The sequence below is a fragment of the Vipera berus genome (genome assembly GCF_964194415.1).
Source record: "Vipera berus genome assembly, chromosome: 1".
NCBI classification, from domain to species: Eukaryota; Metazoa; Chordata; class Lepidosauria; order Squamata; family Viperidae; genus Vipera; species Vipera berus.
In genome coordinates, this window is record NC_138202.1 from 52,682,845 (window position 1) to 52,697,525 (window position 14,681).

At 36.8% G+C, this 14,681-nt stretch overlaps 1 protein-coding gene across 8 annotated transcripts in view; it reads left to right on the plus strand.

The window, feature by feature from the left end:
• NEK9 (NIMA related kinase 9) overlaps positions 1–14,681 on the plus strand; it is a 43,533-nt gene that overhangs the window by 22,862 nt on the left and 5,990 nt on the right. For 3 of the 8 annotated variants that reach the window (XR_014024773.1, XR_014024775.1, XR_014024776.1), the window contains exons 11-22: positions 202–346; positions 843–1,043; positions 1,241–1,287; positions 2,058–2,213; positions 2,536–2,644; positions 4,673–4,834; positions 5,163–5,333; positions 5,502–5,564; positions 8,428–8,615; positions 9,372–9,536; positions 10,441–10,650; positions 12,655–13,767. Coding sequence is in view for 3 of the 8 variants with exons in the window: in XM_081315112.1 (XP_081171238.1) it covers positions 202–346; positions 843–1,043; positions 1,241–1,287; positions 2,058–2,213; positions 2,536–2,644; positions 4,673–4,834; positions 5,163–5,333; positions 5,502–5,564; positions 8,428–8,615; positions 9,372–9,536; positions 10,441–10,650; positions 12,655–12,777 (1,740 nt within the window). In the remaining 5 variants the exon portion in view is untranslated. Of the gene's footprint in view, positions 1–201; positions 347–842; positions 1,044–1,240; positions 1,288–2,057; positions 2,214–2,535; positions 2,645–4,672; positions 4,835–5,162; positions 5,334–5,501; positions 5,565–8,427; positions 8,616–9,371; positions 9,537–10,440; positions 10,651–12,654; positions 14,661–14,681 lie in introns of those variants that run through there. The other 5 variants (XR_014024774.1, XR_014024777.1, XM_081315112.1 and 2 more) reach the window with 4 other exon arrangements.

Consider the following 14,681-nt stretch of genomic DNA (forward strand, 5'->3'; position numbering starts at 1 on the left):
TTCATAGGACACCTACAAAAAAAATCCCTATAATTATTATTTAGATGCTGAAGGAAAAATAGGCCACGTCATCCTGTGGAAACACAGAGCATAGAGGTCTCTCTGGTTCCTAAATAGTCTATATTATTTATTTTAGCTTCTTTTCATTAACAACATTCCTTGGCTCTTAGACCACTTTATCAAATGTATTTTTTTTAATAGAACATGCAGGGAGGCACTAAACTGCATGGCCAACTGGGACATGGAGATAAAGCTTCCTATCGACAGCCTAAACATGTGGAAAAATTGCAGGGCAAAGCTATCCGTCAAGTATCGTGTGGTGATGACTTTACAATCTGCATTACAGGTGAGAGACACAGGAAACATGGCAGCCCTTCAAATGTATCAAAAATGTCATGGAAGAATTGAAAAAGTATATTAACTAAAAGAGAAACTACCCAAAATACAAGATGTAATACTCAGGTATTGGTAAATCTGGAAGGTAGACAAACTTGCAGCTGCTGGAATTAGGACAGCTTCCAAAAGCCAACTTATATTTGTTTTTGTTCTTTGAAATGCCAGTGCGTTGGCCTTTATATTACATTTTGTGATTGAGTGTATACAATTGTTAAAATGAAACAGAAGCAAAGATTAAAAATACATAGATTATAAATGTCAGTATTTATGTATATAATTCAAATGTGTTGTGTCTGTAGGATACTGTAGTAGATTAAGCCATATTGGACCTGGCTCAAGTAATTAGACTGCACTGTAGTAAAATTCTCCCTGTATTAAAGAGGAAGATAACCATTGTATTTTTATGTACATCCTCTGTTATTCACGTATCCCTTGTTTTCATGCAGATGAAGGTCAAGCTTTTGCTTTTGGTTCAGATTACTATGGCTGCATTGGCATTGACAAAGCTTTTGGGTCTGAGGTCCTGGAGCCCCGGCAGATCAATTTTTTTCTCAGCAATCCAGTGGAACAAGTTTCCTGTGGAGATAATCATGTGGCAGTGCTGACACGAAATCATGAGGTCTACACATGGGGCTGTGGAGAATATGGTAGGTTACTCTACACACAGTCTTTAATCTTTGACAAAGATTAATGACTGATAGTAGTAAATTTCCTTGGAGCACTATCATGATAGACCAGACTAAATGAGGATTTGTACTTCTGGAAAGGTAGATGGTTGATGGACAGCTTTCTTTGAATCTGAACATTATTACCTGTACTCATTATTGTTTCTCCCCAAATATAGGCCGCTTGGGTTTGGATTCAGAAGAGGATCACTCCATCCCACAAAAGGTAAAACTAATTGAATTTAACTGTATTTCCTGCGTTTCTAGAATAATTCAGTCTTGAGACATTTTCTTTCCTATTCAGCAGTTGTTTAACAAATGTTCATAGTTATAATGTCCCCCCCCCAAAAAAAGCTATTTAATGGCTTGTTTTCAGAATTATGATGGCCATATACATATACACTTTGCAGGCACATGATCACATTTGGGCACTTGGTAGCTGGCTCACCTTTATGGTCATTTGCAAAGTCCCCCAGGTCACTTGACTGTGATTTTTTTAATTTTTTTTGCCAGTTTCCAGTGTTAACTTTAATTTCTGGCAAAAATGCCCATTGGGGAAAATTGACTTGCTTAATGCCTACAGTTTGCTTAATGACTGTGGCATTCACTTATTGACTGCTGCAAAAAATCTGGACCAGTCATGTGAAGTCTCAGCCTACAACTGCAACAACTTATGACTGTAACTCTGGGCTCAATTATAGTCGTAAGTTGAGGACTAACTGTATAATTGTTTTGTTTCAAATGGCTGCCTTTATTTTGTGAATCCTCATTGTATTCTGAATAGTGACTTTTTGTCACTAAAGCTTTTTTTCTGTCATGTAGTAAACTAGAAGGGATTTGATTCTTTTCACAACTATTGTTTTCCCACTCCAGATGTCAAGAAATGCCAGGGATTGAAACTAGGATCTTATATATACAAAATCCAAGTCTCTGTTGGTTGGGACTCTGCAGCAACTGTGCTTAGTTGTTGAGGTATCTTACGTATTTCTTTTTTAGGTAGAAATTCAAAAGGCTTCCAATATTGTCTCAGTCCAGTGTGGCAGTGATGGAACCTTTCTGCTCACACAAGCTGGCAAGGTGTTGGCCTGTGGTCTGAATGAATTCAACAAGCTAGGTCTGAACCAATGCACATCAGGGATCATTAATCATGATGTGAGTGGCACTGTATGAAAATAGGGAAATAACGTTTTCATGACACATGCTCATAAATATAATTTTAAAATTCATAACAAATCTGTTGTTAACAGATTAAAAGGAACCGGGGGGAGGGGGGAACAAATGAATACGGTTTACAATTTCTAAAATAATTTTATGCATGTTTGGAAAGCCTATACAAGAACCAATAAATACTGCTTTATTTACAAAGAGTCTTATATTAAGACATTCTCAAGCTTTGCATGCATTGTTCTTGATTAATGTGTAAGCAAGTACAGAATCATGGCATTGGTTTTATAAAATTGATGTCTTCTCATAGGCTTATCAAGAAATCCCATATGCTACAACTTTTACTTTGGCCAAGAAACTCTCTTTCTACAAGATTCGCACTATTGCTCCAGGAAAGACACATACTGCTGCCATCGACGGTAATATCAAATTATTATCTTGTGATGTAGTTTTATTTCTAGATAATGGTAAACTAACCTACAACTGCAGTAAGTGACAGTAGATTAATCTCAGCACTATCAGTTTTTGGTTATTACTCACTTGTATAAGTGACAGCCTGGGAATCTTAAAGCTATTAACTAAACTGGAAAGTTATAGAATTAAACCTGTCTCCAGAAGTGGTGAATGCTCCAACACTGGAAGTTTTTAAGAAGAGACTGGACAGCCATTTGCCTGAAATGGTATAGGGTTTCCTGCCTGAGCAGGGGGTTGGACTAGATGACCTCCAAGGTCCCTTCTAACTACTACTACTTATTATTATTATTATTATTATTATTATTGTTATTGTTATTGTTATTGTTATTATTATTATTATTATTATTATTATACAAAACACTGGAAGAAGGTAATGCAAACAACCCCAGTAGCATTGACAGGTAGCTGCACTGATGCAGTCACTAGGAGTTATAGAGTGATAGCACTTAAAGATTAGAAAGGACCTTAGAGATCATGTAGTCCAATCCTCTGCTCAATTCAGGAAGCCTCTAGTACAGGGGTGTCAAACTGCTGGTCCGCGGGCCAGCCACGTCATGTGGAAGCCTTGCCCAACCCCATTGCCAGCAATGGCAAAACTGTCCCGATACATTGCGCAACATCACATGACATTGCAAGTTTGACATGTCTGCTCTAGTATCTCTGAAAGATGGCCATCTAATTTCTCTTTAAATACTTCCACCAAAGGAGAATCCATTACTTTCCAAGGCAATCTGCTCTATTAAACATCCTGTAGCAACATTTTCCAGATGCCTAATTAAAATTTAATTCTTTGTAATTTAAACTCTTTTTTCCTGTTTTCTTTTCTGAATTAACATGAACAGTTCACTCCTATCTTCTACAGAAATGCTTTTTAGATACTTAAGATAGCTGTTACGTTTTTCTGCAGTTCTCTTTTAACCAAGCTTACCTACTGTATATTTATTTGCCTTTTTAACTATCAACCTCTATCTGAAAGACAAAATTACAATTATTGCACATTTTAACTAATACATATTAAATCTGTTAAATTAGCTCCATAAGCTATTTCACACCATTGCAGTCAGCAGGGAAAATTAGTTTATTGGGTTAAAAATAAAATCCTGAAGGTTAACTCTAAAATTCCTAGCAGTGGGGAATTAAATGAGACAACCCATGACCCATTGGGTAATAGTTTCAGAGATATTTCCTTACCTATACAAATAATCAGAATGACTAAGGGCAACAAAGCAGTGGGAGCAGGAACAACTTACAACTTTCTGCCAGCTTGACTGTGGCTGATTGCCCTCCAGCAGCTGATGGTGAATCAGATGAACCCAGCCTCCAGAGAACTAGGACGGAACTGTTCTGTTGAATCTCCGGAAGACAGCACTAAAATTAATTTACATTAAATACACCATTACACCACTTACATGAATAAATGGAAAAGCAAAACATCAATCTGCAGGCTAATTATTATTACAATAATACTCCTGAAATAAATATGTGTTTGTGTGTGTGTGCATGCACATGTGCCATATAGGAATTCTTTGACAAGAAAAATGGAAGTGATTGCACCTCTGTTCTTATCCGAAAGATTTCTGCCTGATCAGGAAAAGAAAGAGACAATCTGAAATTGTATATAACCTTATAACGAAGAGCTAAGGAAATGGTAGAATACCTCAGGATTCTCTCTAGTAAGATTTTCTTCTACTGACCTTGGAGTCTTGTGACTTAATATACCTACACTGTCAATGGACTACAGACATGTATGTTGGTAAAGATATGATGAAATGATGCCTGTTATTATTAGATACGCTTAAGATGAATGAAGCTGTTGTCATACTACCATGGAAAGGTGATCTATAACCTTAGAACAAATAATGATCAAGTGTTCTAAATGATGTCTTGCATTACAGCTCACAACATATTATTTGACAGTGTTTCTCAGCTTTCTGATTTATTAGTTCCTAATGACTTAATTGTTTTTGTTTCAGAGCGGGGTCGTCTGCTTACTTTTGGTTCCAATAAGTGTGGACAGTTAGGTGTTGGGGATTATAAGAAGCACCTGGGCATTAATTTACTAGGAGGGCCCCTTGGGGGAAAACAGGTCATCGGAGTTTCCTGCGGTGATGAGTTCACCATAGCTGCTACTGATGGTAAGTATACGCATTAGTAGGTTGATGTGAATTTCTTTAAACTGAATCTGTAAAGAATCAGAAATGGTTTGCTTAGAGATTATAATAAAAAAAATCCAAACTGACTGGAAGGCACAAGATATATGCAATATATTACAAGTCAAGAAATACTTTTTTGCTATTAATATATAATTAAGCCTCACAAAACACCATATTTCTATAGGATTCACAGTGGTTTTTTTGGTCATTATTATATTTTTAAATAGAAATAAATATAATCATTTGGGAATCCTTCAAACCTAGAGTGGGATTCTTGACTTTAAGATGATGGAACTTTTTTATTTTCCAGATAACCATATATTTGCATGGGGTAATGGAGGGAATGGCCGTTTAGCAATGACACCAACAGAGAGAGCTCACAGTTCTGATATTTGTACATCGTGGCCTCGACCCATTTTTGGCTCCTTGCATTATGTCCCAGATTTATCTTGCCGTGGATGGCATACCATAATAATTGTTGGTAAGTATAAAAATGCTGGGATTTGAAGGTAGATCATTCATCTTCTTCTCTAACTATAAGAAACAACATATCACTTGGATTCACATGTAAGAATGGGTCATATCTATATATAAGTTTCCCATATTCTTTAAATCTTGAGCTGAGAAAATGTTCTTTTTTTCCCTCCAGAAAAAGTTATAAATTCTAAAACCATCCTTCGTTCCAGCAGCAGTGGCCTGTCCATTGGGACTGGTAAGTAATCAGGCTGTTAGTAATACTCTGTTGGAGTAGAAAATATTACAAGAATAATTCAGAAGAATAGCACATCCTCTTCATAAAAATGTATCAAGTTCAATCTTTGGCATAAACACTTGAATAAGTCGCTGCTTTAAAAGTCACTGTTCTCAATGCAAGTCACAATGATCACTATGTAGTTTGTAATGAGTGAAGATATAACTGCTAGACAGATTATAAAGGCTTTACTATGAAGACAGAATTTATTCTGATTAATCACTTCAGCACTTTGTTCTTTGCCTTCATTTCATTCATTGGAGAATAAATAAAGTAATGCAGTTGTATGACCCTTCTTTGTTGACTTGCCTGGTATAATAATATAAAATGATGCTAAAACTATGATCACACTAAGGTGAATTTAAGAAAGTCCAATTTGTCTGGGTGGAAGAGGACCAGAATCGGATAGCAGGCCCATAGTTCTTAGAAGACATTTTGAGTAACTAGCTACTACAATATTATAGGTCTTTTCAATCTTCTAGATTTCATTTAAAACTGCTAGAATGAAGTTATACTTTCCCTAACCAATGTACCTTGCTTAAACATTTCAGTTGCTTGGAATAAATTTTAAATATTTATAGTCTCTTTCAGAACATTCTGGCAGATATGAATTCTTTGGAATCTCTGCTCTTTTTGTGAATTTTCCCCCCACCAAATTAGGCTGGAATTTAGGAGAAGACATATATATATGTGTGTGTGTGCGTGTGTGTGTTGTACATTTAAGAAGACATTTTGATGATGTAAGGGGAACATAAAGCAGAAGGTGATAGATAAAGAATAGATGAAGAATTGGGGATTTACAGTCATTTGCAAGGATCTTCAAAATCAGGAATTTGGTAGCTTTTACGCACTTCAGATTCATAAGGTAACCAAACTGACAGGATTTAAAATTGGGATGGGAGAAGGAGGGAAAGACAGATTGATTATACAAATTAAATATGAGTGATTAACAATTATAACACGTTAAACAACTATTGTATTTATTAAGAACTTCTGAGAGAGCCTGAAACCTTTTAATGTATGTGAATTCATTAGACATTTGTTCATTTGTGATATTTGTTTCTATGGAATCTATAATAGAATGCCCTGGGAGATTAAAATGCTCTGCTATTATTTTTTTTTCTGATATTGATAACATATGTGATCCATTAATCCTTTTGCACAAAACCTGGGCCTGTTTGTCTTATACAGAATTCAGCATAGTATTTCTAGCAGCTGATAGCATACATCCTATTAGAGCAGGGGTAGGCAACGTTGGCTCTTTTATGACTGGTGGACTTCAACTCCCAGAATTCCTGAGCCAGCATGGCTGGCTCAGGAATTCTGGGAGTTGAAGTCCACCAGTCATAAAAGAGCCAACGTTGCCTACCCCTGTATTAGAGAAAAAGCATTTGAAGGTGCCTATAATCTTGGGGCATGAAGTTGCCCAGGTTGTGTAATGCTACAACTTAGAAACCTATGTTTGTTTCAGGGTTTGGGCCCCATGTTAGTATCATCTCCCTGTTTCTGGTGGCTTATTAGTATCACCCAACTTAAAGTTGGGTGATTTTCTATATGCAAGTTTAGACCTGCCACCTCTTACTAAGAAAGTGCAGTGTCATTTTCCATTATAACATTGCAAGGGAGTTCAGTCTCTCTTCTCAATTCAGCTGTTTCTTGAAGTGGATGATGGCAGTCAGGAAGCTAAGCAAAATACGGTAGCAATAAAAGAGTGATTTAACTGTACTTTAGAGGGAAGAAGGTTTCTGGGCTGGTTGTGCTTTGTCCCACTGTTATCCCATTATTTCTAAGCAAGTATTTTGTTCAAATGTGAAATAAAGGGATACTAGGATAAATATTCTCCAGCCTCCTCTATTATCACTATGCTTGTTGAATGAAATAGAGAAATTGTCTTGTGTTCCATTCCTCTGTTCCAGAGAGAGAGAGAGAGAGAGAGAAAGGTTTTTTCTCAGAGTTTTAATAGTTTCTAATATTTTGTTCTTGTGAGAGAACTTTAGCCATACACACGTTTTAATAAATTATCAGTATTGTTCCAATCAGGATCATCTTCTGGATTTGTTTTTCCCATCTTCCTACAATTTTTCTACGCATCTCAACAACTTTCAATGAATTCACAGAACTTCTGTTTTATCTGTCGGTGGTTTTGTTTCTTGTCCTTATAAATCAGCCAAATTTCGTATTGAAAGAAAAGATAATTTTAAACAAAAAAGAGGAAAAGCAGCTAGTGTAACATTAACATACAAGAGTATTAGGATTTTGGTAGAATATAAGAAATGTATGACTACAATGCTGTGGTAATTGAAAAACAGATATAACAAAATTGAAATGTTATGGCAAAATAAATTTTGTCTTTATGTTGACTGTGAGATAACATCACGGTATCATCATGGTGGCAGTTCCTCACTGAACTAAATCCTTGTAAAACCCCCAAAATTTGATTCTTTTGTCTCCGTGCCCTCAGTTCTATACATGATAGGTAGTCCTCACTTAACAATTCTAATGGGGACTGGCAACCCTGTTGCTAAATGATGTGGCTGTTAAGTAAAACATCATGTGTACCACAACAGCTGGAATTTTGAGGATCAGTTATAAGTCCCTTTGTTCAGTCCCTTCGTAACTTTGAACAGCTGCTAAACAAATGGTCATTAAATGAGGACTGTCTGGTGTTTTTTTTAATTAGCAATGGTTTTTTCTTCTGCATTCTGTCATAAGGATACTTTTGTCCTCTTACATCAACTCCATTCTGACAATATGTGCATTTTCAAGAATGTTAGATTTTCTTGAAATGAGCAAATATTTAAGATTCCCTACTCTTTTCTCTTAGTGGCCCAGGGTTCTACAGCTGAACCAAATGAGGAAGAAGAAACTGAGCAGGATTCTGAGAGCCCGGATAATAGCAGAGGCTTCCGGAGAACGATGGAAGCAGATTGCGGAATGGGAGATCCGATCAGCACAACAGAAGTAGTAGATAGCAATGCTGCTAGCAGCTCCTGTCCTAGTTGGCTGCGCAAGGTAACTCACTGTTGCTATGGTTAGAAAAAAGGAAAAGGAAAACTTTTTCTATTGGTAGTCTTGGAATTAATGGCTTGTCCTAAAACACGAATAGTCTCAATTGGCATTTTTATAAAAACCATAAGGAAAAATTCAGCAGTAAATTTCCATTGTTGAGAGCAGATTTTTCATACTTTTTCAATGAAATAAGAGTCAGAATGGACATCTTCACTTTGTGGAAAGCAACAAATCCAAATTTGTGCTTGTACTAAATTATCAGAATAAAATCATTTTACTACTATGTTTGATATTTTCTTGTAATTTTGTACTTTAGAATTTCCCTTAAAAAACTAATATGGAAGGAGATGCAAGCATTTTTTAAAAAATTTCTCCATCTAGCTTTTGAGAAAAAGCTGAAACAAGTTAATACTATTGTATACAGTACTTCTTTATGTAGATTAGATGAATTTATGATCCTGAAGAGCAGTTAATCTTCAACAGTTAAAACAATTATTCATTGTAGGCAGTGTTACTTTTAAAAGAAATGGGATATTGAATTCCATTTCATTCAGAATATATCTCAAAGAATATATTCTTAATTAGTGTGCTAAAATATCTAATGCATCATCAGCAATTACAATGCACTATCCTCAACATATTAGAGTTAAAAGAAAGCATTTACTTTTTAAATAATTAATCAGTCTCATTCTTATTTCTTTTGTAACATCCAACATAAGCATGTTAGATATCTTTATATTCTTATTTGCTTGCGCATAGGAGCTGGAGAATGCAGAGTTCATCCCAATGCCCCAAACTCCTTCTCTTGAAAGCTTAGCCTCTTCCAGATCTGACAAAGAAACTTTTCCCTACAATGAACTAAAAGGACTCCATATGCCTTCACCCACACCAGTTGATGTTAACAAATCCAAATCAGAGTCTTGGGTAATGTAAACTTCTATAAATATACGGAAATAGTTTCTATAGTTTGGGATCTGGGTTGGAGGAAGGAATAAGGTGCAAAACGAACGGTTTAAAAAATGTTAATCTAAAACAGGGGTTCCCAACTGGGGGTGCTCGCACCTCCTGGGGGTGTGAGATGATATTCCAGGGGGTGCAAAAACTTAGGTTTTCAAAATTATGGTGTATATGCATAATTCATTGCTGCCATTTCAAAGTTTTGTAAGGGGTGCGAAAATATATCAGAAGCGTTCTAGGGGTGCGTGGTATAGAAAAGTTTGGGAGCCGCTGATCTAAGAGATGAAATAAGATACATGAAATTATTAGGCTAAAAGTATCTACATAACTGAGAAAGAAATATAATTCAATGTATGAAGTGTGTAAGCGTTTAAGGTTGGATGACAGAAACCATTCCCAGCAAAACTATAAATAGAGATTTTTAAGAAATGTGTGAGGTCATTGCTAGTAAAGAACATTTCATTCTACTCTTATCTTGTCATAGTTTCACAAAAATCTGATTTTATCTTTTATGATTGTAAGCCACCCAGAGTTACCTTGAGGTAAAATAGGGGACCTATAAATTTTATAAATAAGTAAAACTGGGAAGACACAAGAATATGAAAACAGCATATTAAAGAAGCAGAAAGGTTTTCAAAAATAATGAAATCTTCCTTGTTCTCAGGTTTATAACTAGAACATTGGCAGAGATTTGCTAATTAGCTAATTATTCTAGAATTCAGTTCCTATTATGTACTATTTTGATCTGTTAGGCTTTTAGTAGTTCTAATTTCTTATTCCAGCTATCATTACCTATAGTGATTTGGAAAAGTATTGATTTTCAGTTTTCTATAACACTTATTCATGAATCTCTTTGATTTTCTTTTAACAGCAGCTAGTCTTGGATTCAGCAGAATCCTGTGATAGAGGGAAATTGCCTGTGGAATCATCTGCATGTAAATGCAGTTTTCTGCAGGCTGAAGTGGAACATCTGAGTGGCTTAATATCAAAGTGCTTGGCAGATCAAGAAAAATTACAGCAAGAAACTGCCCGTCTTAATGCCCAGCTGCAAGTTCTCTCTAGGAGGCAAGGAACACACCAGGTAAATTTTTCACTGGGAAAAGCTAACAGATTATATTCTAGCGTTAACAATACCTACACTGCCAAGCAAATTTGATGGGGCCTCAGTCACCCTAATTAACTGCAGCTTCTGGATGCACTTCAAGGGCAGCCCCATGTAAAGGACATTGCACTACCCCATTCAGGAGGTGTTTAAAGTATGCGTGACTAGGAACAGATTGGCGCACAATACACAAGTTGTACAAAACTGCTCTTGGCCATGGTTGCCACGTTTCTAAAACAAGATTTGGAAATCCAGAAGGACCTCCAAATTGCACACTGATTCTGTTTGTGGTAGTACAAAAATTACTTGCCACTGTTGTCTTTAGGATGGCTTCTTTAAGGGATAGTGAAACCACCTCCTGGGAAGCCTTAGCCGGTCAGTAGGGACATGGATTTGAATATACAGGTAGCTAAGCTAGAACCCTGCCTTACAACCTTAATTCATCAGGACTAACAGGATCAAATTCCACCCAGATATCCGCAGATTAAGCTTCATTCACCTTCATAGGACCTAGTTCAAAGTTGGAGTTCAACTTGGAGCAAATCTGAGTGATTTTATCTGATAGATGCTTGGCATATTCGTTACAAAGACTTTGCAAGTAATCCTCTGAACCAGCCCTTCCCCAAATGACCCAGGTTCTTTTAAACAAGTCTTGGGTGCTTATTCAGCCTAATTAAAAGCAAGTGGAACTTGCTTTATATCACGTTCATTTATATTTCCCTGCTGAAACAACCAGGATGCTGATAGGATGATAATTTAAGAAAACACACTGGCTTTTTTTCTCACTTTTTGTTCCTATTCAGACCCTTAGACAATAGAATAAATACTATTGCCAATGTTAAAAGAGAAACTAGTTAATTAAGTTCCAGCTGAGTAGCTTTATGGATGCAGAATATATTTTAACAATATTTCTTTGACAATCTGAGCAAACAGCTTTTAATCCTTTCATGAACAGGCTTCAACTCAACCCGGACAAGACTGAATGGCTGTACATACCGGCATCTCAGGAAGTTCAGATTATTCCATCTCTTACTATTGGGGGTGAGTTATTACCCCCCCGTAGATAAGGCTCGCAATTTGGGTGTCCTTTTAGATTCACAGCTCTCCTTAGATGATCATATAGGAGCTGTGACTAGAGGGGCCTTCGCCCAGGTTCGTCTGGTGCGCCAGTTGCGACCCTATCTGGACCTGGATGCCTTGCGTACAGTCACTCATGCCCTTGTGACCTCTCGTCTAGACTACTGCAATGCTCTTTACATGGGGCTGCCCTTGAGATCCACTCAGAAGCTTCAGCTGGTACAGAGTGCAGCTGCGCGAGTTCTTTTGGGGGTCTCGCAATACTCCCATATTACACCTCTGCTCCGTGAGCTGCATTGGCTTCCAGTTGCCTTCCGGGTGAAATTCAAGGTGCTGGTGATGACATACAAAGCCCTACATGGCATGGGTCCGGATTACCTACGGGAGCACCTACTGCCGGCGTCATACTCCCTCCGTCCTGTACGTTCCCACAGAGAGGGCCTCCTCAGGGTACCACCGGTCAGAGAATGTCGGCTGGTGACCCCCAGGGGGAGAGCATTCTCGGTGGGTGCACCAATCCTTTGGAACCGCTTACCGGCTGAACTCCGGATGGCCCCCGACCTTCACTCCTTCCGGCGCGATCTAAAAACTTATCTATTCGAACAAGCCGGCCTGGCCTGATGGGTTTGGGTTTTAACATTATTTTAACTAACCTACTACATTGGGCACAATCATTTAACTTTAAATTTGGTATCCTGTATTCTTATTTTTGTTGCCCTGTACACCGCCCTGAGTCCTTCGGGAGAAGGGTGGTATATAAATCAAATAAATAAATAAATAAATAAATATGTGGAGTAACAGTGATTAGAAAGCAATTGTAGTTAAACAAAATATTCGATTGAACACATTTAATGTATTACTGCTTGCAGTTTCAGTTGTGAATATTTTTCTTTTTATTCTAAACAGCTGGAATCTCATTCCAAAGCTACACAAACATCCAAAGAAGAGATGGAATCAGATCCAAAGCCTGACTTGGATTCTGAGTCCTGGTGTCTCCTTGGAACTGACTCATGCCGCTTTAGCCTGTAGACTACGGTATATCCTGGAAGCTATTCAATTTCACACATTAACTACATGCAGAGAACAGCTTTTCTAGATTCAGGTCTTTTGTGAACATTGAAGTCAAGAATCTCCATAGCCTCCATGTATGCAAGAGAGGAAGCACTGCCTTAAGCTATGAAACTAGGAGGGAATTTAGAGTGTGTGTAAACACTTAAATTCAAACCAGAGTTTGTGCAGGTATGACAATGGTGAGTTCTCTCAGTGTATTGTTGAGTCAGTAGCACCATCCCAGGAATGGTTCCAGCAGCAGCACTTCCATTTATTTCCTAACTTTCAAAGAACAGCATTGCATCTGCAACAGTATTCACTTCATCTTCAAGCAATTCAAAGATGAAAATGTATTGAAAAGAGAAAACCAGCAACACGTACATTCACGGTAAAATTGAATGCTCTGAGTTACTTTTTAGCTGATAAGGTGAAAGGGGAAGCATCTTCACCTCTAAGAATGAAGTTTGAAGGAGAAATATTTTTTTAAAAAGTGGATGAAAGCATCCCAAACAGAAAAAAAACAAGTTTCTATTTAGATTCATTTCTAGTCACATATAGATATCAGTCTGCAGATAACTTATAGTTTCAGGGATGTTGGAGAAGGACATCAAGCACCCTTTTGTTTTCATTGCTGTTAGGCATTGTTCAAATGCAAAATAACTCTTTCAACTACTCCAAATCTCTATCTTTAGAACTCACAAGCACTGCTTTTGATGTCAGACAGTGATTGGAATTTGAAATCAGACACATTTATGATTTGACTCATATTATTCAGTTATTGGCCTGAATTCCAGTAAGAGCTTCTTTTTGCCCTAAATCAGTATTTTTGCTTCCTTTCAATACTTAATGAAACTGGACTTAAATATTACTTTTAACAAAGTATGTACATCAAATATAATTGCCACAATCAATTATACATCACTTCAGAACTTCTTCTCTAGTATTACTATGCATGAATTTTTTTTGAAGGTATGTTGCTTTATTTTTCACATTTAAAAATGAAATTGATATTTTTGTTAATTAGATTACTTCAGTATCTTACTCCTATTCTAAGAAATATTTCTGCATTTCTTTTTACAGTAGTATGGGGTTTTATTACAGCTTTATATAACTTTTAGAAAAACGTCTTTTGTAAGCTTGTGTCCATTATTTTATTTGGTAGACCCTTGATTTTAATCTCAACTTCTCATTTATCTCCAACATTTCCTATGTATTCTATAATTTTATCAGACTGAGAAAAGGAGAAGGGGAAGAGCGTTAAACCAAAATTTGGTCTGTTAAAATATTTAATAGACCACTGTGCCATTTGGTTGATTTCTTGCCCTCCAAAAATTACTGAAGTTTTTTTCACCCCATGTGAAAATACTGTTTCATCAAGAGAGGTTGTCTTTTTTATAAAGAACAATTATGTTGGGGCTACATCCAGTAAGAAATCATGGAGCAGATGAGAATCACTATTTTACAGAACACTTTTTATTTCTCAGAGCTCTACAATTGAGTGCAGTACTAATTCACTGTACTGAGTTGTGATCACTCAGCAATACATGTGCCTTTAAACATAATACCGTGCAAGTTGTGCCTGTAATAGATCCTGATATATGCCCCAGCCGTGCTATGCAACCAAAGTGCAGATTTTGTCCCACCTAAAGGATGAAGGGAAAAGGCAAAGTGCCTTTGAGAAGTCCATTTCCCTTCTCTCTTTTTCAGCAATGCTAGTTCTTAGATGACGGTTACTTACTAGCATTGCTGTTGATCTATTATAGTGAAATACAGCATATGAAAATTTTGTTGTAATCTGTTTTTCTAAAATCTAATAGTGGAATGGTTTGATGTTTTCTGTTTAAATAAATTTTGACACTCAATTGCTTCTGTCCTCATTTGCT